The following is a 22,965-nucleotide window of genomic DNA, read 5'->3' as shown; positions in this document are numbered from 1 at the left end:
ATACTTGAATATTTATATGTTGTCTGTGGGTAAAAATCATTGGGGAGGTATGTATAAGCCAATGGTTCTAAAAGGGTTAATATGGCAGACTGTGTTAGGCTCCACCCTTCTTGATAGTATTACAGTTCTGAGTGGAGAATCTGGGAGTCCAGCTCAAGATCTAAATGGGGTCAGACATGTCATCATTGCTTCCGATAATCTTGTTATTATGTCAAAAGAGTCAATGTTACTCATCCTTATTGCTGTCATGCAATAAACTATATCTTCTTGTTAAGGCTCACTAGTGGTTCCTCCTTTACCAGTGTTAATCAAACAGGTGTTTAGTTTCAATATAGAAAGGAGAATTGATGGCAGCACTTTACACCAAATATTAAGAGGCAATATTGTAAACAGACAAGAATAATAACACCAAGGATTAAATTATGAGGACAGACTGCCATTGTAGTTCCAGAAATTTAGAAGATTAAATGGTGATTTGATTAAGTTTTCTTTAGTAAGTGACACACACACAGAAGATAAAGAAATTATTCTGCTGGTTGTGGAGTTTTAGTCTGGGGCATAACCTAAAATTTCGTGACATTTGGAAAGGCAGGACTGATTAGGAATAGTCAGCTTGGCATTGTGCATGGGAAATCATGACTCACAAACTTGATTGAGTTTTTTGAAGAGGTGACCAAGGAGATAGATGAAAGCAGAGTGGTAGATATTGTCCATATGTACTTTAGCAAGACCTTTGATGATTTTCCACATGATAGACAGGTTAACAAAGTTAGATCACATAGGATCCAGAGAGAGCTAGCCAAATTGGACACAAAATTGGCTTGACAGTAGAAGGCAGAGGGTTATTGCTCAGACTGGAGGCCTGTTATCAGTAGTGTGTCATAAAGATCGGCGCTGGGTCCACTCTTGTTCGTCATTTATATAAATGATTTGGATGAGAATATGGGAGGCATCGTTAGTAAGTTTGCAGATGACACCAAAACTGGTGGCATGGTGGACAATGAAGAAGGTTATCCAACAGTGCAACGGGACCTTGATCAAATGGGCCAATGGGTTGAGGTACGGCAGATGAATTTTAATTCAGAAAAATGTGAAGTGTTACAATCAGGGGCAGGACTTAAACAGGTAATGGACCGCCCTGGGGAGTGTTGTTGAACAGAGAGACCCAGGAGTGCAGGTACATATTTCCTTGAAAGTGGCATCATGGGTAGACAGGGTGGTGAAGAAGGCATTTGGCATGTTTGCCTTCATCAGTCAGAGCATTAAGTACAAGAGTTGTGACATCATGTTACAGCTGTACAAGACATTGGTAAGACTACATTTGGAGTACTATGTGCAATTCTGGTTGACCTGCTATAGGAAGGATGTTATTAAACTGGAAAGTGTGCATAAAGATTTACAAGATTGGAAAATCTGAGTTATAAGGAGAGGCTGGATAGGCTGGGATCTCTTTTCCCCTGGAGAGTAGGAGGCTGAGGCGTGGCCATATAGGCGTTTATAAAACCATGAGGGCATAGATAAGGTGAATAGCCAATGTCTTTTCCTCATGGCTGGGGAGTCAAAAACTAAAGGGCATTGGCTTAAGGTGAGAGGAGAAAGATTTAAAAGGGACCTGAGGGGCAAATTTTTCACACAGAGGGTGGTGCGTATATGCAATGATCTACTAGAGGAAGTGGTGCATGGATAGGAAAGACTTAGAGGGATATGGGCCAAACACAGGTAAATGGAACTAATTTAGTTTAGGAATCTTGGTTGGCATAGACGGGTTCCATGCTGTATGACCCTATGACAGAACTTTCAGGAATGAAGTTAGGAAGCACTTCTACATGCACAGTATGTTGAAACTCTGGAATTTTGTTTGAGATACTGATTAATTGTTAATTATAGCTCTGAGACTGATCAATTTTTGTGAAGCTATGATATGGAGCAAAGGGGCTAGATGGAGCTATATCACTGACCAGTCATGATTTCTGTGAATGGTGAAACTATTTCAGGGAGCTTTAAGACAATGAAAACAAAACAGTAAGGTGCAACAGTAATAGAGAAACAGAAAGAGACTGCTGGGCATTACCAAACTATAGTGGATTTAAATCTTTCACATTGTTGCAGATGTGTCACTTGCACATATAATGGGGTACACCACACTCAACAAAATGGAACACCATCAAGATCCAAGTTTGCAGATTGATCTATGTTGAGCTATTCATTCCACCACATATGCTGCAGCAGGCAGGATGACAGGGAATGGAAGCATTTTATATAGAAAAAGCATGAATCATTTAATAGGTTCTCCAGATTATGAAAAGCATCACAAATTTGTTCAGAGAAAATTGCTGTGTGTGGTGAATGGCTCAGATCCTATGGAATGCAAGTTAAAAATGAGAACATGAGGGGCAGAAGGAGAACTGTGGGACTAAGAGAATTAATGGGAATCTATGACCATCTAAAAGTTGTCAAATTGAACTTCAATCTAACCAAAGCTCCTGATGTTTCAGAACAAGGCGCGCCTTCTATGACTTTAGATAAGTACACATCCATTATATAACAGCCCCGCAATCCAACAGATTTCAATGTTTCTAGTCTAATGGATGCCTATGCAGCATTTTTCTAATCACTGTTCAGAAACATTATTACACACCTCTGGAGCAAGTGGGACTTGAATCCATGCCTCCCAGGCCAGGGGCAGGGACACTATCTCTGCATCACACTATTGAACACTTCTTTGTAATTGAGGACTTACATCATAACCAATTATACACTTCCAACAATGTCTGAAGGTAACTTCATCTGGTTAATGAATCAGTCCTACATTCCTAGTAACAATGCTACGGGATGTTAATCATTGATTATATGCACATCCTGTATGACGCCACTCAACAACTCTTCTCCAACCAATGTCAAGCTCACAACATGCCTGTTCACTCTTCTGATGTTAATAAATAGTAAGATGCTTTTAATTACACTGTTTGATAAATTGTTAAAGTTTTTCAGGGTCGGGAGAATTGGCTCTGACTTTATCACCATCAAGATGTTCATACCAGACTGACAACACCTGAGCATTTCCACACTAGGTAGAACACAGATTAAAATAAAACAAAGATTTGTGGTTACTGGAGATCTGAAACACAAATAGAAGGTGCTGAAGAAACTAAACAGATCTAGCAGCATCTGTGGAGAGAAAAACAGAGTTAACATTTCAAGTCCAGGGACCCTTAATCAGAACTGAAAGCAGCTGGGAAGAATAGAATCCCTACACTGTGGGAACAAGCCATTTGGCCCAACAAGTCCACACCAACTCTTTGAACACCATCCCCTGTAACCCTACATTTCCCATGGCCAGCTCACCTACCCTACACATCCTCAGACACTCTGGGAATTTAGAACAAAGAACAAAGAAAATTACAGCACAGGAACAGATCCTTCGGCCCTCCAAGCCTGTGCTGATCCAGATCCTCTATCTAAACCTGTTGCCTATTTTCCAAGGATCTGTATCCCTCTGCTCCCTGCCCATTCATGTATCTGTCTAGATACATCTTAAATGACACTATCGTGCCCGCCTCTACCACCTCCACTTGCAACGCATTCTGGGCACCCACCACCCTCTGTGTAAAGAACTTTCCACGCATATCTCCCTTAAACTTTTCCCCTCTCACCTTGAAATCGTGACCCCTAGTAATTGAGTCCCCCACTCTGGGAAAAAGCTTCTTGCTATCCACCCTGTCTATACCCCTCATGATTTTGTAGATCTCAATCAGGTCCCCCCTCAACCTCCATCTTTCTAATGTAAATAATCCTAATCTACTCAACCTCTCTTCATAGCTAGTGCCCTCCATACCAGGCAACATCCTGGTGAACCTCCTCTGCACCCTCTCCAAAGCATCCACATCCTTTTGGTAATGTGGCGACCAGAACTGTATGCAGTATTCCAAATGTAGTCGAACCAAAGTCCTATACAACTGTAACATGACCTGCCAACCCTTGTACTCAATACCCGATCTGATGAATGAAAGCATGCTGTATGCCTCCTTGGCCATTCTGTCGACCTGCGTTGCCACCTTCTGGGTACAATGGACCTGAACACCCAGATCTCTCTGTGCATCAATTTTCCCCAGGGCTTTTCCATTTACCGTATAGTTTGCTCTTGAATTGGATCTTCCAAAATGCCTCACCTCGCATTTGCCTGGATTGAACTCCATCTGCCATTTCTCCGCCCAACTCTCCAATCTATCTATATTCTGCTGCATTCTCCGACAGTCACCTTCACTATCTGCTACTCCACCAATCTTAGTGTCATCTGCAAGACATCTGCATTTAGAGTAACCAATCCACCTAAGCTGCACATCTTTGGACTGTAGGAGGAAGCTGGGAAACCCAGAGGGAAGCCATGCAGACATGGGGAGAATGCTCAAACTCCACACAGACAGCCCAAGGGTGGAATTGAACCCAGGTCCCTGGCACTGTGAGGTACCAGTGCTAACCATTGTCCTACCCCATGGAAACAGTGGTATTTATGCTGAAGGTGCTGGTGGGGGAAGGGGTGGGAGACAGTGCCCAGAGAGAGATAAAACAAAGGCAAAGCAGACAAAAGGGTTGCTGGTGATAAGCTGGGAGAGAGATGAATACTAAAATGCATGCTAACAAGAATTGTGAACAGTTGAAAATGGGTTGGCTGTGCTGGGAGCCCTATGGAGGTGTAAGGGTGGGTAATGAACAAGGAGGTAGGCTGTAAGGTGCATAGGTGGAAGATGAGATGTTGTTCCTCTAGCTCATGTTGAGCCCCACTGGAGCACTACAGCAGACACGAGGCAGAAATATTGGCACGAGAACATGCTGAAGTAGCAAGCAACTGGGAGTTTGGAGTCACTTTTATGGGCAGAGTGTAGATGCCTTTCCAAGAGTCATCCAGTCTGTGTTTTGTCCCCCTGGTGTACAGGAGACTATATTGTGAGCAGCAAATACAGGAGACTTGATTGAGTGAATTTCAGGTAAATCACTGCTTCACGTAGAAGGTGTGTGTGGGGCTTTGAATGGTGAGTAGGGAGGAGATAAATGGGCAAGTGTTGCACCATCTGTGGTTACATGCAAAGGTGCCGTTGGGGTATGGGGTGGTGTTGGGAGTAGAGGAAGAGTGGAGTAGGTTGTCCAGAGGGAATGGTCACTGCCGAATGCTGACAAGGGAGGGGAGGGGAATATGTGGCTAATGGAGGCATCCTGTTGGAGGTGGTGGAAATGGCAGCTTTGGAAATACTGAGGCTGGTGATGTGTAAATTGAGGACAAGTTTTGTTGTAGGAAGAAATGAGAGAGCTGAGGGCATAAGTGTGGGAAATGAGTCATACACAGCTAAAGGCCCGGTCAACCATGATAGCGGGGAGTGCTCATTATGGAATAGGGTGGACATGTCTGAGGCCCCCTATGGAAAGTGGCATCATCAGAACAGATTTAATGGAGATGGAGAAACTGAGAGAATGGAATGGAATCTGTACAGGAAGCAGGGTGTCAGGATAACTATAGGTTTGTAGTGTCATAGAGTCATACAGCACACAAATAGACCCTTCATTCCAACTTGTCCATGCCACCCAGACTTCCTAAACTGAACTAGTCCCATTTGCCTGCATTTGGCCTATATCCCTCTCAATCCTTCCATTCCATGTGCCTGTTCAAATGTCTCTTACATCTTGTAATTTTACCTGCTTCTACCGCTTCCTCTCATTCCATACACGCACCGCTTTCTGTGTGAAAATGTTGCCCCTCAGGTCTCTTTTATATCTTTTCCCTCTCATCTTAAGCCTATGCCCTCTAGTTTTGGATTCCCCCACCATGAGGAAAATACGTTGGCTATTCACCCTATCCATGCCCCTCATGATATTATAAACCTCTATAATATCACCCCTTCAAATTCCTACACTCCAGTGAAAAAAGGTCCCAGCCTATCCAGCTTCTCCTTATAACTTTAAACTTCCAGTCTCAGTAACATCCTTGTAAATTTTTTTTGCACACTTGCCAGTTTAATAACATCCTTTCTATAGCAGGGTGACCAGAATTGTATGCAGTACTCAAATGTGGCCTTACCAATGTCCTGTATAGCTGTAAAATGACAGCCCAACTGTACTCAAGCTCTGACCAGTGAAGACAAGCATGCCAAACACCTCCTTCACCACCCTGTCTACCTGTGAGGCTACTTTCAAGGAACTATGTACCTACACCCCTAGATCTCTCTATTCATCAATTCAGGGCCCTACCATTAACTATGTAAGTTCTTCCCTGGTTTGTCTTGTGAAATTGCAACACCTTGCATTTATCTGCAGTAAACTCCAAATATATTGATGTATATTGGAGGCCTGCCTACACCCAGAAATTGAAACAGAGATGTTGAGGAAGGGAAGGGAGGAGTCGGAGATGGATTAGGTGAAGGTGAGGAAGGATGGAAATTTGAAATAAAATTAATAAATTTTTCCAATTCCAGATGAGAGAGGGAAGCAGCACCAATCATATCATGGATGTCCTGGAGAAAAAGTTGTGGGAGGGACCTAAGCATGACTGGAACAACAAATATTCCATGTACCCCATAGTGAGATTGGCATAATTGCAATCAAAGAGTTAACTCTTTCTCTCCACACAAGCTGCCAGACTCTGTTGAGTTTCTGCAGCACTTTCTGTTTATTTTCCAACATACAGATTATGTTTATGGCTAAACTCTCTCTCCAGTTTCTCATTGAACATTTCCAGGACAGGTACAGCAATTCCATCAATATTTTCTTTCTTCTCTCCTGTTAAGGGATTCCCACCCAACAGACACCATCAGAAAGAACAAATCCTGCCTTTTAGAAGTTTAATGCAATACCCAGCTGTAAACTGGCACATGTATGAGACACTAGATTTCCATCTTCTATAAAGATGCTCTGTTGGCTAGCAAGGTATCAACATTATTACAAGGCATTTATTTTTAAGAGAGGTGGATGAGGGCACTTACAGGTACCTGTGAACTGGCTGGAATGAAACTGGGGAGCCATGTTCTGGATTTTCTTACATTTGTAGGGAACCAGTGATGGACAAACCATTCCAATCTGATCCAGAGGTACCGCACACATGAAGAATTGTGGGGAACAAATTGCAGGTCATTTCAGGGACGGTTTAGAAAAGTCTGAGTAATCGAATAGGTTAATATTAGCAGTCTTATTTTTTGTATAATATCATGTGCCAAACATGCTCTCCACCCAATTCCTTTTGGTCACGCCTCATAAATGGATTCTGGGTAACACACTCACGTAATGCACCATCACAGTGATTGGGATCCTAGAAATAATGAGCCAGAGGATCAGGAGCTGAGTTTGTCTGGATAGGGGGTTGAGAAACGTGAAACATTCTCTCATTGTCTCTTGATCTTAACAACTAATGTAGGGAGTGGGATTATGTGCAAAGCTAGCATCAATTCTTGCTGACAATTGGAAACAAGGCAACTGAAGGGTCAATTTTATCTGTACCTAATGGGCAGAAAACAAGCTCCAGGAAAGGAAAACAGAACTTGATGTAGAATGCTCGCTGACTATTAACATCTGTTTCCCAACTAGGAACACTCAGAACTGGGCCTTGAATGAGTGCAATTGGTAGCACATTTGTTCTGGGTCAGCTGATGACTGCTTCAAAGTCCCAGTCCATGGTATGAGTGCAGAAATTTGGCCAAGCTTTCAGAATGTATTGTATTGTTAGAAGTGCCACCCTTCAGCTCAAGCTGAACCAAACCTGCTGTGTGAATACTGCAGCAAAAAGGAAGTATGACTGGTATTGATAAAATGAGCCTTCTTCATCTGAAACTTGTGATGTAACATTCACAAATATTGCATTTGTTGATGGTGGACGAGGTCACACATTCAAACCCAACCCACAAATAAAATTGTTTACCTGCAAATAGCTCCAACGTTATCCATGACATAACATTGTCCGCCATTGTAGCAGTAGTTTGGGACCATGTCACAAATGGGCTTGCAAGACTTATTCTGCTTCACGTATCCCAGTTTGCATTCACTCCCATTTTCTCCAAGAACAGGAGGTGACAGGCTAGCATCGTGTCTGCTCTCTGAGTCAGAGGAGCCTGGGAAAGCATTTTTCTTGAGGAAAGATTCTGATCGGAAGCCCTGATTGGGCACAGTCTGTATGTTTGCGGCTTCTTCCTTCACCAACACAGTCTGTACCTTAGGGGAGACTGTGGTCAACCTAAGCTCATTCTCATCCTCCAGCTCAGTAGACATTTCATTCCAATTAGATAACGTGGCCATTTTGACATCTGAGACACTGACATCAGGACCAAGTGTCAAGGCAGGAAGGTCAGGCAAGTAATCTTCTGTGGACCCTAAGTTGGATGATGTCACGGGAATGTCTGGACCTTCAAAGATAGGAATTGTGTCATAAGAGTTAATAGTTGCATTATTGTTTGAGTCATAACTGTAGTCTGTGGGCACCTGAGAGGGCTCATGTGAAGTTAGGGGTTCAAGGGCAGGAATGGTACCCACCAGGTTTGCCTGGGTGTAATCAGTGCTCCCTTCTGCTCCTTGGGTTGTGAGGTTAGTGGCCACTTCAAACAAGCCCAGCTTTGTGTCTTCCTTCGCTTTGAATGCAGTGGTACCTCCCGTCGGTCCAAACATCTCTCCACTTCCCTCCACCCGTTTTATTAGGTCTAAGCCAGGGACTGCAATTTGCCCAGTGGATGGGCTTGCCAGGCTTGGTGGCTCCTCCTCCAATTCCCGCTCGGCACTCTGACAGCCTAGGCAACTCCCGAGCTCCTGATCCAAATCAGTTGCCAGAGGTGGTGAGGTTACCCTTAGACCACCCTGAACCTCTGACACAACATGGCTGCCATTTGCTCCCTGCTCCCAACTCGCCTGTCCACTTCCAGTTCCATCATCCAGTCCCTCACTCTGGACCTGCTCTCCCATGGAGCTCTTCACAAATACATCTGCTAGAATTTGGGAGAGGTCACCAGGAGTTGGCCAAGCAGCTTGGCTGGGGATAATGGGAACATTAGGGGAATCCTTGTGGAGAGATATAGGGGAAGCTGTCTGGGTCCCTGGGAAATGGGAATGGGTAAGAGATGAGGAATTCTTGATGGTTAGCACAGCAGAAGTAGTATCCTCAGTAGGGGAGGCAGACACTGTGTCATCTTTTTCTGAAATAGAGCAGAGCAGATTGGGAATGAGGTGGGAAGGATAACATGACATCATTCGGTAAATGTGCATAAAGTTTATACAATGTATCCATGAATAATGAATAGGCAATACAATATACCAGAATACAAGAATATGCACAGCAGAAATAATTATGTACATAAAGTTTAAGATGAGGGAAATCCTATTTAATAGTTCCTGATAACTGCTTTACTGATGCAATTATGTGTATTGATTGTACAGAATATAACATTTGTCTATAAGAAATATGCTGCACAATAAAATCAATGTACCGTGCATGCTGAAATCTGAAAAATAAGTGGAAATAATTGAGGCCATTCAACAGGTTAGTCATCATCTGTGTAGAGTTAAACTGAACCAATGTATAGTATGATCATTCTATGTTATTACCTGTATACATCTTATTAAATGGCACATACACTTGTAAATGTCTGATCGCAATGAATATATTGTAAGCATCAATATATACAAGTTATACTTTATATCTACAAAGTTTTCATTAATAATACATGAAAGTACTTACACATTTTTAAAATCTATTTATGAGATGTGAGAGTCGCTGGCTGGCCAGCATTTATTGCCTGCCCTTATTTGCCCTTGAGGAGGTGGTGGTGAGCTGCCTTCTTGAACCACTGCAGTCCATGTGCTGTTTGTGGCCCATAATCCTCTTAGGGAGGGAATTCCAGGATTTTAACCCAGTGACAGTGAGGAATGGTGATATATTTCCAATTCAGAATGGCGAGTGGCTTGGAAATGAACTTACAGGTGGTTCCCATCTATCTGCTGTCCTTGTCTTTCTAGATGTAGTTGTGGGTTTGGAATTTTCTGTCTAATGAGCCTAGGTGAATTTCTGCAGTACATCTAGGAAATAATACACACTCCTACTCATGAGCATCGGTAGGTAGAGGGAGTGGATGTTTGTGGATGCGCTGCCAATCATGTGGGTTGCTTTGTCCTGGATGTTGTCAAACTTCTTGAGTTTTGTTGGAGCTGCATACATCCAAGTGAATAGGGAGTATTTCAGCACATCTTGACTTGCTCCTTGCAGATGGTGAGCTGGGTTTGGGGTATCAGGAGGTGAATGTGGGTACAATGGTCATTTTTACATGTACCATTTGTCAGTTGTGTATTCAAATAGCTATAAACCATCGCCTCTAACCAATAACTTAAGAGACTTTGTAAATAGTGTACCAATCACACAATGGCTCCTCAGAAGTAGTGAAATAATCTGGAGAAAGGAGATTGAAAAACAAAAAGAATCTTGAGAAGGAAAAGGAATATCTCATCAAACCCTGTAGACCTGGTGCGATTGAAATGGAAAAAAAACTTTGAAAGACAAGATAAAATAGAGAATACGATTCTAAAGGAGGTACAGGAGCATTATCCCCACCATCTTTTGGTAAGATGGTGATGTAATAGTCCTTCTGAGGCCAGGGCTCATTTGCTCTGTCTGATTTTCTTTTCATTTCTTTTCTTGTTTTTTTCTCTCTGTTCTCATTGTTTTCTTTTTCTTGTCTCTTTTGTTTTACAAGGGTGTGGCCAGGATGCAAGGGACTGAGTTATAGGGAGACATTGGACAAGCTAGAACTATTTTCTTTAGAGCGTCAGAGACTAAGCGGAATCTTATAGAGGTGTATAAGATCATGAGAGGCATGGATAGGGTGAATGCACTCAGTCTTTTTCCCAGGGTTGGGGAACCGAAGACTAGAGGGTATCAGTTTAAGGTAATAGGGGAAAGAATATATGGGAACGTGAAGGGCAACTTTTTTACACAGTGTGTGGTCTGCATAGGGAATAAGCTGCCAATGGAAGTGGTTGAGGCAGGTACATTAACAACATTTAAAAGGCATCTGGATGAATACATGGATAGGAAAGGTTTAGAAGGATATGGGCCAAGTACAGGGAAATGGGGTCTGTGTGGATGGACATTTTGGCCAGCATGGACCAGTTTGGGCCAAAGGACCTGTCTCTGTGCTGTAGGACGCTATGATTAAGTACTAACACAGCATTTGGGTTTCAGAAAAATATAAGAGGGACTATGTATTCTAGATGGTGAAACATCGGAATTAGGTTACATTGGAATACAGTTAAAGTAGCATGAGCTCGAAGAAAATCTACAAATAAAATTCCATAGAATGGAAGAATGCAAAGAAAGGGAAATGGAATTAAAAGGCCAGGAAATGGAAATGAGAAAACCAGAATTATAATTGTAAAGGGAAAGAGATGAGAAAGAGCAAGAACATGAATATTTCCTTGAAATGTTGTCATTTTTAATATAGTCAAAGAAAAGTGATGATGCAGTCTCTGATGGGAAGGATCTGAGTCATAGCCTAAAGCCCTGTAAAAAATTGTTTGAGTTTATGCCAACCCTACCTTAGTTTGAGGAAGTGGAAATGGAGGCATTCTTTTGTCTTTTGAGGAAATAGTGAGACAGATGAATTGGGCAAAGGAAAATTGCATATTGCAGTGTAAGTTCACAGGTAAAGAATCGGATATTTATGCTGCGCCTTCAAAGGAGATTATGATACTGTATAAAAAAAAGTCTGCATATGATCTAGTGCCTGAGGCATATCGGCAAATGTTTAGAAACATAAAGAAATAACTTGGGTAAACATATATCGAATTTGAAACGGTTAAGCAATGTCATTTTAACAAGTGGATACAAGCTTTAGAAGCTGAAATCACACATGAAATCCTTAAAGAAATTCTTTTCTTAGAGGTATTTAAAAATTCCCTTCCATAATATAAACCCATTTTGAGAATCAATAGTTTACAACTTGCTAGACAGACAGCAATAATGGCTGAAAATTAAGAGCTGAACCATAAAACCAAACTTTTTCCAGCACCTTCATAAATTTGAAAGGCATCAAAGAAGAATTGTGAAACGAAGGCAAGTAGCCAAGATAAAGAATGAATTGCTGGGAGTGTACCAAGACTCCTCAGATCAGAATGGAAAGTATTGATGGTGGAGGTGGCGATTGAAAGCCAATGTGTTTGCATTGTAATAAAATGGGACACATGCTTTCAGAATGCTGGAAGCTGCAAGGGAAGCCCATGGGAATTACTGGAGTTTATAAGATTGAGTCCAAAAAGGAAACTCATAAGGAAAATGCCTTAGATCAAATTGTAGCTTTAATTGCAACAAACAGACTGGAGGTAAACACTGCTATCTATTCCCTGTTCTATTCTCACAGCTGTGAGTGTGGAAGGTGTACATGGGGCAGATGAGATATGTAAAGAATTTTTGTGTAAAAGGAAGATTTCTTCAAATGTTATAGCCAAGCCCACAACTTTGTTGAGGGATGAGGGCTTTTTAAACTCTCCTGCTGGAGAAGGTTTTGGATTTCCCCCAGAGAGTTTAAACAAAGTCCAATTAGAGTGTGAGATAAGATAGTGTGGTGCTGGAGGAACACAGCAGGCCAGGCAGCATTAGAGGAGCAGGAAAGTTGGCCTCTCTTCAGAAATGTGGGATGGGGAAGGGAGCTCTGAAATAAATAGAAAGAGGGCGGATGGGGCTAGGGAAGGCAGGTGGGATGGTGATAGGTAAGTGCATGTAGGCAGTGGTAGGGATTAGTCAGTGAGGTGGGTGGGGCGGATAGGTGGGAGAGAAGATGGACAGGTTGTGTCAGGTCAAGGAGGCGGGGATGAAGGGGAGGGTTGCATGAGGCTGGGGGTGGGGAGATTTTGAAACTGGTAAAGTCCACTTTGAGACCATTGGGCTGCAGGCTCCCCAGGTGCTGCTCCTCCAGTTTGTGGGTGGCGTGATTGTGATGCTGGAGGAAGCCCAGGATGGACATGCCACCCAGGGAGTGAGAGGGGAGTTGAAGTGGTTCACAACTGGAAGGTGTTGTCATTTGTCGCAAACAGAGCACAGGTGCTCCACAAAGTGGTCTCTGAGTCTCCGTTTGGTCCCACTAATATAGAGAAGGCCACATCGGGGGCAGCTGAGGCAATAGAACACATTGACAGATGTGCAGGTGAATCTCTGCCTAATGTGGAAGGTACCTTACGTCCACAATTGGAGTGTGACCTGTTGTCTAGATTAGTGGTAGTTAAGGTAGTTAAGAAATTATCTGTCGATACAGTTGATTTACTCCTGGACAATGATTTAGCATAAGTGAAGTTTATAGTTTTGTCTATAGTCATGGAAAGACCAGTTGAGGTTAAAAACACAGAACAGTTTCAAATTTTCTGTTGTCCAGTGACCATAGCAATGGCTAAAAGACGAGTTGTTGCCGGAACCCAAGTGATAGCACAGTGTGTGGGCCGAGTCCCGGAGTGACAGCGCAGTGTGTGGGCCGAGCCCCGGACTGACAGCGCAGGGTGCGGGCCGAGCCCCGGAGTGACAGCGCAGGGTGCGGGCCGAGTCCCGGAGTGACAGCGCAGTGTGTGGGCCGAGTCCCGGAGTGACAGCGCAGTGTGTGGCCTGAGTCCCGGAATGACAGCGCAGGGTGTGGGCCGAGTCCCGGAGTGACAGCGCAGTGTGTGGGCCAAGTCCCGGAGTGACAGCGCAGTGTGTGAGCTGAGTACCGGAGTGACAACACAACGAGTGGACTCAGTCCTGGAGTGACAGCGCAGTGTGTGTGTGCTCAGTGCCGGAGTGACAACAGAGTGTGTGGGCTGAGTCCCAGAATGGGGAGCAGAGCGCATCGCGGCTGGAGCCCAGACCAGGAGTAGAGCAAGTACTGGATGGAGGCCAGCATGTTGAGGCAACATGGTCTCGTGTTCTGAAGCCCAATAGGCACAGATTCATGTTGGAAATTGGTTATAACTTGTGTACTTTAAAGACACTTTTCATCCTCATTCTGGACTTTTAAGCTCTTGCTAATTTTTTTTTTGACTATTCTAATTCTGTGACAACATTTAAAGTATCTGTACCTAGGTACCCAATCCCTAAGATGGTGCTGAGAGGTGACATTGCAAACTTTTCACTGCACTCATGTCCTGGGTCCATTCTTTGTAATTTATATAAATGACTTGGATGAGAATTTTGGAGGCATAGTTAGTAAGTTTGCAGATGACACCAAAATTGGTGGTTTAGTTAACAGTGAAGAAAGTTATCTGAGAAATGCAAAAAGATCCTGATCAATTGGGCCAATGGGCTGAGGCGTGGCATATAGAGTTTAACATGGATAAATGCAAGTAATGCACATTAATTTGCCTAACTTCCCACAACATTCTGGGATACATTTGATCAGTTCCTGGAGACTTATCCACCTTTATGTTTTTAAGGCCACCAGCACTTCTGCTTCTGTAATGTGGATTGCTTTCAAGATGACAATATTTATTTCCCCGAGCTCCCTAGCCTCCATTTCTTTCTCCTCAGTTAAAACTGATGCTAAATATTTGTTTCATATCTCTCCCGTCTCCTGTAGTTCCACACATAGATGACCTCGTTGATCTTTATGGGGCCCTATTCTCTCTCTAGGAATGCGGAATTTCAGTTAGATGGGTTGGAGAAACTGGGATTGAAAATAAGATTAAGAGGAGATTTCATGGAGGTATTCAAAATAATTCTATGGATCTAAATCTGTATTATATCACCTCCACTCAGTAAAGTACAGCTGTGTATAAATCCCAAATGAATCACTAGATCAACATATAAACACCAACCCATATATTACTGAATATCAACCCCACAATGTATAGTAAACAAAAAAGTTGAAAGAACTGCGGATGCTGGGAATCAGAAACAAAAACAGAAACTGAAACTTCAGAATTGGAGAGGGGCCACTGCACCCAAAATGTTGACTCTTGTTTTCTTTCCACAGTTGTTGCCAAACCTGCTGAGCTTTTCCAGCAATTTCTGCTTTCTTATGCACAATATATGGTGTTGGGAGCAGTGGTCTACATAAACACAGTTGCTCTCCTCTTTACACCATGTCTCATCGTCTTGTACTTTTCTCTTCAGTTTCTCAAGGAGATAAGAGCCTCCTCGTTCAACTTCAATGATCAATATAACTAGGACAAAGAATATATGAAGTGGTGTCCTCTTGTATTCCTCAGGTGCTCTGTTAGGAAACACAAGTCCTTTTCCAAAAGGTTACTCCAACTGTGAGCAACTGTTGCCCTCTTACACCATCACTATCAAAAATATCTTACTTCTGCCATTGGCCATAACTCATACCCTTAAGCAACAGAACACTTACCTAGGCATGGGGGAGCTAACAAAACAATAGGGATGATTGTCCCCTCAGGTCTCAAACATTCCCAACTCTTAATGGACCATGCTCTGTATACAAAATTTATCGGATACATGGCATCTTTCATACACAGCCAAACAGGTTGAGTATCAAGTCCATCCATTACATAGCAATGGCAAACTAAGAATGGGAGAAATTCCTGGTCAGCTGTAGTGGAAAGAACATTAGAGCCTCTATCATCATTAACCATGGCCCCAGACTGCAACATGCAGGTAAAAGTGTATGGTGCCACAACAACTCAGCCTCACTGAGTGAACTATAACACCTCATCACTATTGAACATCTATACAACTCTTCACTGTTTTGCTCACATGTACACTTCAGCTGGATATAACCACACACTATACACTGCACAGAAATTGTATGCCACATCTGTATGTAACCCCACATTCTACACTTCATTTGTATACACAACCACACTGTATACTACATCAGTATAAAACACCCATACTGTAGAACTCATCTCATCTCATCTCCACACTCTACGCTACATCTGTATCTAAATTCTGCTTTATACACTATATCGGTATATCTCCCCAAAATGAACTCGACATACATTTATAATCCCAGACTATACAGTACATCCATATATAACACCACACTGTACATTTTATCTGTATATTGTTCCCACATTATACAGAGTATTTGGATTCCCACCCTACAGTATATCTGAATATCAATTCTATAACTTATATGGAATTGTCCGCATATAATCCTACACTGTACAGTATATCATTAAATTAAGTCATTACATCACTACAGTCTTACCAGACAATAGGGCTGCTCTCTCATTTTAGAGATAGACATGACTGATGGTGATTTAACCTGAGGACCACCATACCTCAGGCAAAGGGAAAGGTTCAGAAGGAGAGTGCTTCATGGTAACCTCAGCTGGCGATGGGAATTGAATCCATTCTTTTGACATCACACTACTTTGCAAACCAACCGTCCAGCCAACTGAGCTAAACCAACTTCCATCTCTTAATTGCCCCATGCTGAACAACGCATGTGTACATTAGAAAACAAAATAATACACAATGAATGGGAGGATTCTGAGAAGCATAGAGGACAGAAGGGCCTTGGGAGTGCATGTCTACAGATTTCTGAATTTGGCTAGACAATTGGAGAAGGTGGCCAGAAAGGCATACAGGATGTACGCTTTTATTAGTTGAGGCATAAAACATTAAAGTGGGGAGGTGATGATGGAACTACATAAAACGCTAATTTGACCACAGCTTGATTATTGTCAACAGTTTTGGTTGCGACATTATAGCAAAATGTGATTGCATTGGAGATGATTTATGAGGATGTTGCCTGAACTGGAGAATTTTATTGATGAAGAAAGATTGAATAGGTTAAGTTTGTTTTCAATGGCATAGTAGACACTGAGTGAAGACCTACTTAAAGAGTATTAAATTGAGAGGTCTGGTCATTTTGGATATCAATGCCCACAGTTTAGGGATACATAACAAGACAAAATAGATTTAGAGTAACATGTAGGGAATATAAAAGGAACTGAGAAGAAATCTTTTCACTCTGAGGATGGTTAGGGTTTGGAGCTTACTGCCTGAAATGTGTTGGAGGCAGAAATGCTCATATCACTTTAAAAACTACTTGGATATGCACTTGAAGTGCTGAAGCTCATAAGGTTACAAATAAAGAGCTGAAAGGCATGATTGGGCAGGATCAGCCAATGGATCATGATAAAACAAATGGCCTCCATTGTGCTGTTAGTTTCTATGGCCATTTTATTTAATTCTAAGTTTATCATCACCTCCCTATGCACTGAATCTATATATAAACTCGCATTTCTGAAATGCCCACACTGTGCATTACATGTGTATATATTCCATCTATGTACACTGTTGTGTATATAACCAATGCCCAAACAGTCAAAAAGAAATAGAAGGGCAGATATGGAAGCAAATTTCAAAGAAGTATGAATATAACAGTGTGATAATAATAGGAGATTACAACTTCTAAAATGTTAACTGGGATGGACAAACTGTGAAAGGATTACAGGGTGTGGAATTCTTAAAATGAATCCAGGATTCTGAATCAGTATGCATAGCGTCCTAAAAGAAAAAGGGCATTGCTGGACCTCATTTTAGGGATTGAAGCCAGAAAAGTGGTTGAAAGGTTAGTGGAAGAGCATTTCAGTGATAGTGACCATAACTCAGTAAGTTTTATGCTAGTCATGGAAAAAGACAAAGAGAAACCAGAAATGAAGGTTTTGAATTGGGTAAAGGCAGATTTTAATGTGATAAAACAGGATCCAAAGTGGAATGGGTGTACTTATAGGAAAACCTACATCAGAACAGTGGGAGATATTCAAAAAGGAAATAGTGAAAGGGCAGGGACAACATATTCCTTTAAAAGTGAAGAGTGGGACCAAACATTCAGAGCCCCCTGGATGTTGAGGAATGGACAGGATTGGATTAGAAAAGGGGATGTTTATGATAGATTCCTAACGCTCAGTACACTAGAATCCCTAGAGGTGTTTAGAAAATGTACGGTGTTAAATAAAAATAAATTAGGGAAGTGAAGAGGGGGCATGCTAAAACACTAGGAGGTAAAACAAAGGAAAATCCCAAAGGCATTTTATAAGAATACAAGGGGCAAAAGGATAACCAGGGTAAAATTGGACCCATTAGTGGCATCAATGGGAAACTGCGTGGAGCCAGAAGTCGTAGGTGAGATTTTAAATGAGTACTTTACATCTGTATTCACAATAGAGAAGTACAATGTAAGTATAAGAATCAAGGAAGGAGCTGTGATATACTTGGTCAAAATACAAGTGAGAGAATGGAAATAGTAAGAACTGCCGATGCTGGAGTCAGAGATAACACAGTGTGGAGCTGGAGGAACACAGCAGGCCAGGCAGCATCAGAGGAGCAGGAAAGTTGACTGTTCAGGTTGGGACTCTTTTTCAGAAATGGGCAAGTGGGGAAGGGAGCTCTGAAATAAATAGAGAGAGGAGGGGTGGGGCTGGGGAAGGTCGGTGGGATGGTGATAGGTGAGAGAAGGTAGGCAGTGGTGGGGATTGATCAGTGAGGTGGGAGGAGTGGATGGGTGGGAGAGAAAATGGACAGGTTGTGTCAGGTCAAGGATGCTGGGGTGAGAGGGAGGATTGGTCATGGGAGAATGGAGGTTGTTTTGATTTTATCTGCCTTAAAATTGGAAAGGTCCTTAGGCCCATGTCAGATAAATCCCAGGCTGCTGTGGGAGGCAATGGACGAGACTGCAGGGGCCTGACATCAATTTTCAAATCCTCTCTGGAAAGTTATGAGAGGACTGAAGGACAGTTAACAAAATGTTATTATTCCAGTGAGGTAGTAGGGATAAACCAGGGATCTATAGGCCAGTGAAACAGGCGTCAGTGGTAGAGAAACTATTGAAAAAGGTACTGAGAGACAGATTCAATCTCCACTTAGAGAGGCAGGGATTAATCAAGGATCACCAGAATGGTTTTGGCACAGCAAAATCATTTCAACAGTTTGATTAAGTTTTCCAAGTAGGAGACTGGATTTATGGATGAGAGTAGTGCAGTGGAAGTAGTCTACATGGACTTCATTAAGGCTTTTGGCAAGGTCTCACATGGGAGATCAGTCAAGAAGGTAAGAGCTCATGGGTCCAGGGCAATTTGGCAAATTGGATCCAAAATTGGTTGAGTGTCAGGAGGGAAAGGGTGATGATCAAAGGTTGTTTTTGTGACTAGAAGCTTGTGTCCAGTGGCATACCAAGGGTTTGGTGCTGGGTCCCCTGCTGTTGGTTGTATACCTTAATTATCGAGACATTAATGTTGGAGTTTGAAGATTAGGTTTGCAGATGACACAAAAGTGGGTGCTTTACTAAATAGCTGGGTGGAAAAACTATAGGATTATATGGAGAGATTGGTTAGCTGGGCAGAACAATGGCAAATGGAATTTAATCCTGAAAAGTGTGAATGTTGCTTTTTGAGAGGACTAGCAACGCAATGGAGTATACAATGTATAGTAGGACCATGGGAAGGACTGAGGATCGAAGGGACTTTGGTGTGTATGTCCACAGGTCCTTAAATTCAACAGGACAGGTGGATAATGTGGTTAAGAAGTCATATGGAATACTGCTTTTACTAGTCAAGGCATTGAATACAAAAGCAAGGAGATTATGATGGAGCTGGATAAGACATTACTCAGGCCACACCTGGAACACTGTGTGCAGTTCTGGTCACCACACTATGCGAAAGAAGTGATTACACTAGAAAGGGTGCAGAGTAGATTCACCAGGATGTTGCCTGAGTTGGAGTATTTCAGCTATGAAGAAAGACTAGATAGGCTGGGGTTGTTTTCCTTAGAGCACACAGGCGGGGAATGGGGAGGTGGGGAGGTACCTGACTGAGTTGTACACAATTATGAGAGTAATAGATAGGATAAATAATTATCTTTCTCTTCAGTAGAGGGATCAATAACCAGGAGGCATAGATTTAAGGTAAAGGGCAAGAGGTTCAAAAGGATTTAGGGAAGTGAGGGTAGTGAGTATCCAGAATTTAGTGCCTGGAAGGGTGATGGAGGGGGGAACCAACACAACATGTAACAAGTATTTAGATGGTCGATCAATGTACCATAACATACAAGGATATGGGCCATGTGCCAAAAAATCAAACTGGAGTAGATAGGTGCTTCATAACTAGCGTGGACAGTGCAATGGGCTGAAGGGCCTCTTTCTGTGATATAAACTCTTTACTATGTGACTCTATAACACACAAATTATACACTGTCCCTGTGATACAACCCCTCAAAATACATAACATCTCTACGTAACCCTACACTTTACGCTACATCTGTATATAATCACACTGTGGATGAGATCTATGTATAACCATCAACACATAAAATCCAACAGAGTACACCAAAGATGCATATTGCCTCACGCTGCACATGGCATCTCTAAAAGCCCCACCCAGTAACTCAACATTTGTATTTAATGTCTGTATAATGTTGAAACATTGTCTATAGGTAAATTAGATTTTTAACTTTTGGTGTCTTTGATGCATATGCAGAGTATTTGACAAACACATGTGTCTGCGTGCATTGTGCAATGATTGTAATGGTTGATGATCATAATTTGCAGAGACATGTTGAATTCTATTGCTGCTGAAGCTGTGCCTTCGACATCCAAGTGTTGTGCAGAAGCTGTACTGCCTTGTGTCAAGGTGCATGTTACATGAAGTCTGTATCAGCCGAGGACTGCAGACACCCCTCTGCCCTGTATTGAACTCTTTTATTCCCTTTTAAGGATAAGATTCAGGAAAAAACAAGGTGATTTTGGCTACAATGTAGAAGGAAAATACTGGCTCACACAAAGCAGACATCTTAACTGGCAAATTCTAACACAGCAACAAGAGGACAAAAAAGGATAAAGCTGCTGGTTACCTTTTCCGTCAGAAGTGATTTAGAATTCAGGGGAATATCACAGTGTGCAAAAGTCACATGGTATGCTAATAGTCATGAACATACAATATTATGGCTACTTCTTTATAGGAATCAATATTAATCTATTAGTCAATCTATATAACAACCTGATCAACAAATGCCAGTCTTTATATTACCTATGTATAAAAAAACACATACATTTATGATCTCTAACTATTCTGTACTCTGTATTTACTAAACTGACCACCAATCTAGATCACCACGTCTTTATACGATCTAAATATACTGTATATGTTACTGAACTCATGAACAATTGACATGTATATATACAATATATAAGACAAATTTACATTATTCTACCTGAACCATTTAAAACAGATATTCCAACAAACAATCCATACAATCTGTATCACTGAATCTAAACACAGTACACATGACCAAATACTATTGATATTTTTCAATCTGCATTTGGTATATATCACCAATCTATATTGCCATTCCATATATAATCTATGTTTTCTATGATGCATAAAATCTATATGCCTAATCTGCACACAAATGTCTATGCCCAATCTATGTAACTGACATTATTAACCTACATGCAAATCATAGTAATCCAGTCTCTATATATTCATACTATAAACATATATTACTTCATTAGTATGTAGATATTGCCCAATCCAACCTATACACAGTCTACATTACCCAATCACAGAATATCGATATGTCAGCCCACATACAACTCATATTACCCAATCTGTATACAACCCATACTATTCGACCAATACAATCGGTATATCCTCTATATCATCAAAGGCATGTACAATCTACATTGCCGAATCGACAACCTATAATCGCCCAATCTACGTAGATCACACGATCAATATTGTTCAACGTATATACTTCCGAAATTATCCAGATTGAATATACCCCAGATCACTCATTCTATACAGTACAGCTGTCACAATATAGACCTCACAGGGACTGCTGTGAGGCGCTGGTTCCACCGTCTGATTATTTCCGATACATCAATTGTCCGAGATGAAGCTACTTTCCGTGTCTTTGATGCAAGTGTTGCATGTGGAACCGCCACCTCCCCCTCTCCCCCACTTTAAATAATTCCTCCACATTACATTGCAATCCCATTGAAGCTCCCTCTCTGTTTCCTATTTATAGCATGTTGGACTGTGGAAGCATTTAAAGACCTTTGGGATCAACGGCTTTCCTATATATTAGGTTGTAGACAGGAAGGTTAGATCAGGAGGGACAATAGCTTGGGATCACTAATAGACCGCCACACTCGCCACAACCAGAAGGGATGTGTTCCCTTCAGTGATTGCCACGAGTTTACCAGTTACTCACCGGTAAGAGCCGCTTCCATGAAGTGAGCTGAGAGAGCACAGCCGAACAGAAGCAGCTTCCAGCCTTGCAGGTTGCAGCGGTGTTCGTCCTCAATTCTCCTTTCCATGTTGGAATATCTCGATTCTCTCGGCTCCCAAAAAACCAAACTTCCAGCTTCTGTCTGATATGTTTTTAAATTAAATTCTGCACTTCTTCATCTTTTGTTTTAATCCGTTTGGATTGTTTGGGGGTGGGGGAGGGGGAGAATGAGACCCACACACTGTTGGAGAAGATGAAATCGAATTAATCTGTGGGTTTAGTTTCCTCTCTCTGTGTGTGTCTGTACCAAAGACTATGTGCTGCAGACGTAGCGATGACGCGCCCTGGCTGTTTCTAGCCTTAACCCCACATCAAACATTTACTCACACACTCCCTTCCAGTCTCACCCCGGATTTTACTCAGGCGTCTATGAAACAGCATTACAGTAATCGGTTTACACTCTGCAACCTGGATTATTTAGACGTTGAGCTAATTCAAAGAGACAGACCGCGGCGCGCACCACTCGGCTCCCTCATTGTTGGTGATTCATGTAGGCGGCGGGGGAAAGGGTTGTCTCTGTGAATGGATGGGGAGAACCTCCAACAGCGCTTTCTCTCTCACACACTAACACGCACTCTCATTCAACCCTCACCATCTCCCACATACACATTCACTTGCATTCTCGCCCATACGCATTCTCACACACACTTGTCCCTCGCACTCTCTCTCACACACACTAACCCACACACACATTCTCACACACACTTGTCCCTATGCACTCACACACA

At 42.1% G+C, this 22,965-nt stretch overlaps 1 protein-coding gene across 1 annotated transcript in view; it reads right to left on the bottom strand.

The window, feature by feature from the left end:
* The window catches only part of LOC109938966 (chondroitin sulfate proteoglycan 5), a 99,562-nt gene extending 77,297 nt beyond the window's left edge, over positions 1-22,265 (bottom strand). Inside the window, exons 1-2 of the mRNA XM_048596157.1 lie at positions 22,160-22,265; positions 7,901-9,062 (exon numbers count right to left, since the gene is read on the bottom strand). Coding sequence (XP_048452114.1) covers positions 7,901-9,062; positions 22,160-22,265 — 1,268 coding nt within the window. The remainder of the gene's footprint in view (positions 1-7,900; positions 9,063-22,159) is intronic.
* Between the last annotated feature and the right edge of the window lie 700 nt (positions 22,266-22,965).

Source organism: Rhincodon typus, chromosome 4, assembly GCF_021869965.1.
Source record: "Rhincodon typus isolate 14 chromosome 4, sRhiTyp1.1, whole genome shotgun sequence".
NCBI lineage: Eukaryota > Metazoa > Chordata > Chondrichthyes > Orectolobiformes > Rhincodontidae > Rhincodon > Rhincodon typus.
This window is presented reverse-complemented; position numbering and strand designations above follow the sequence as displayed.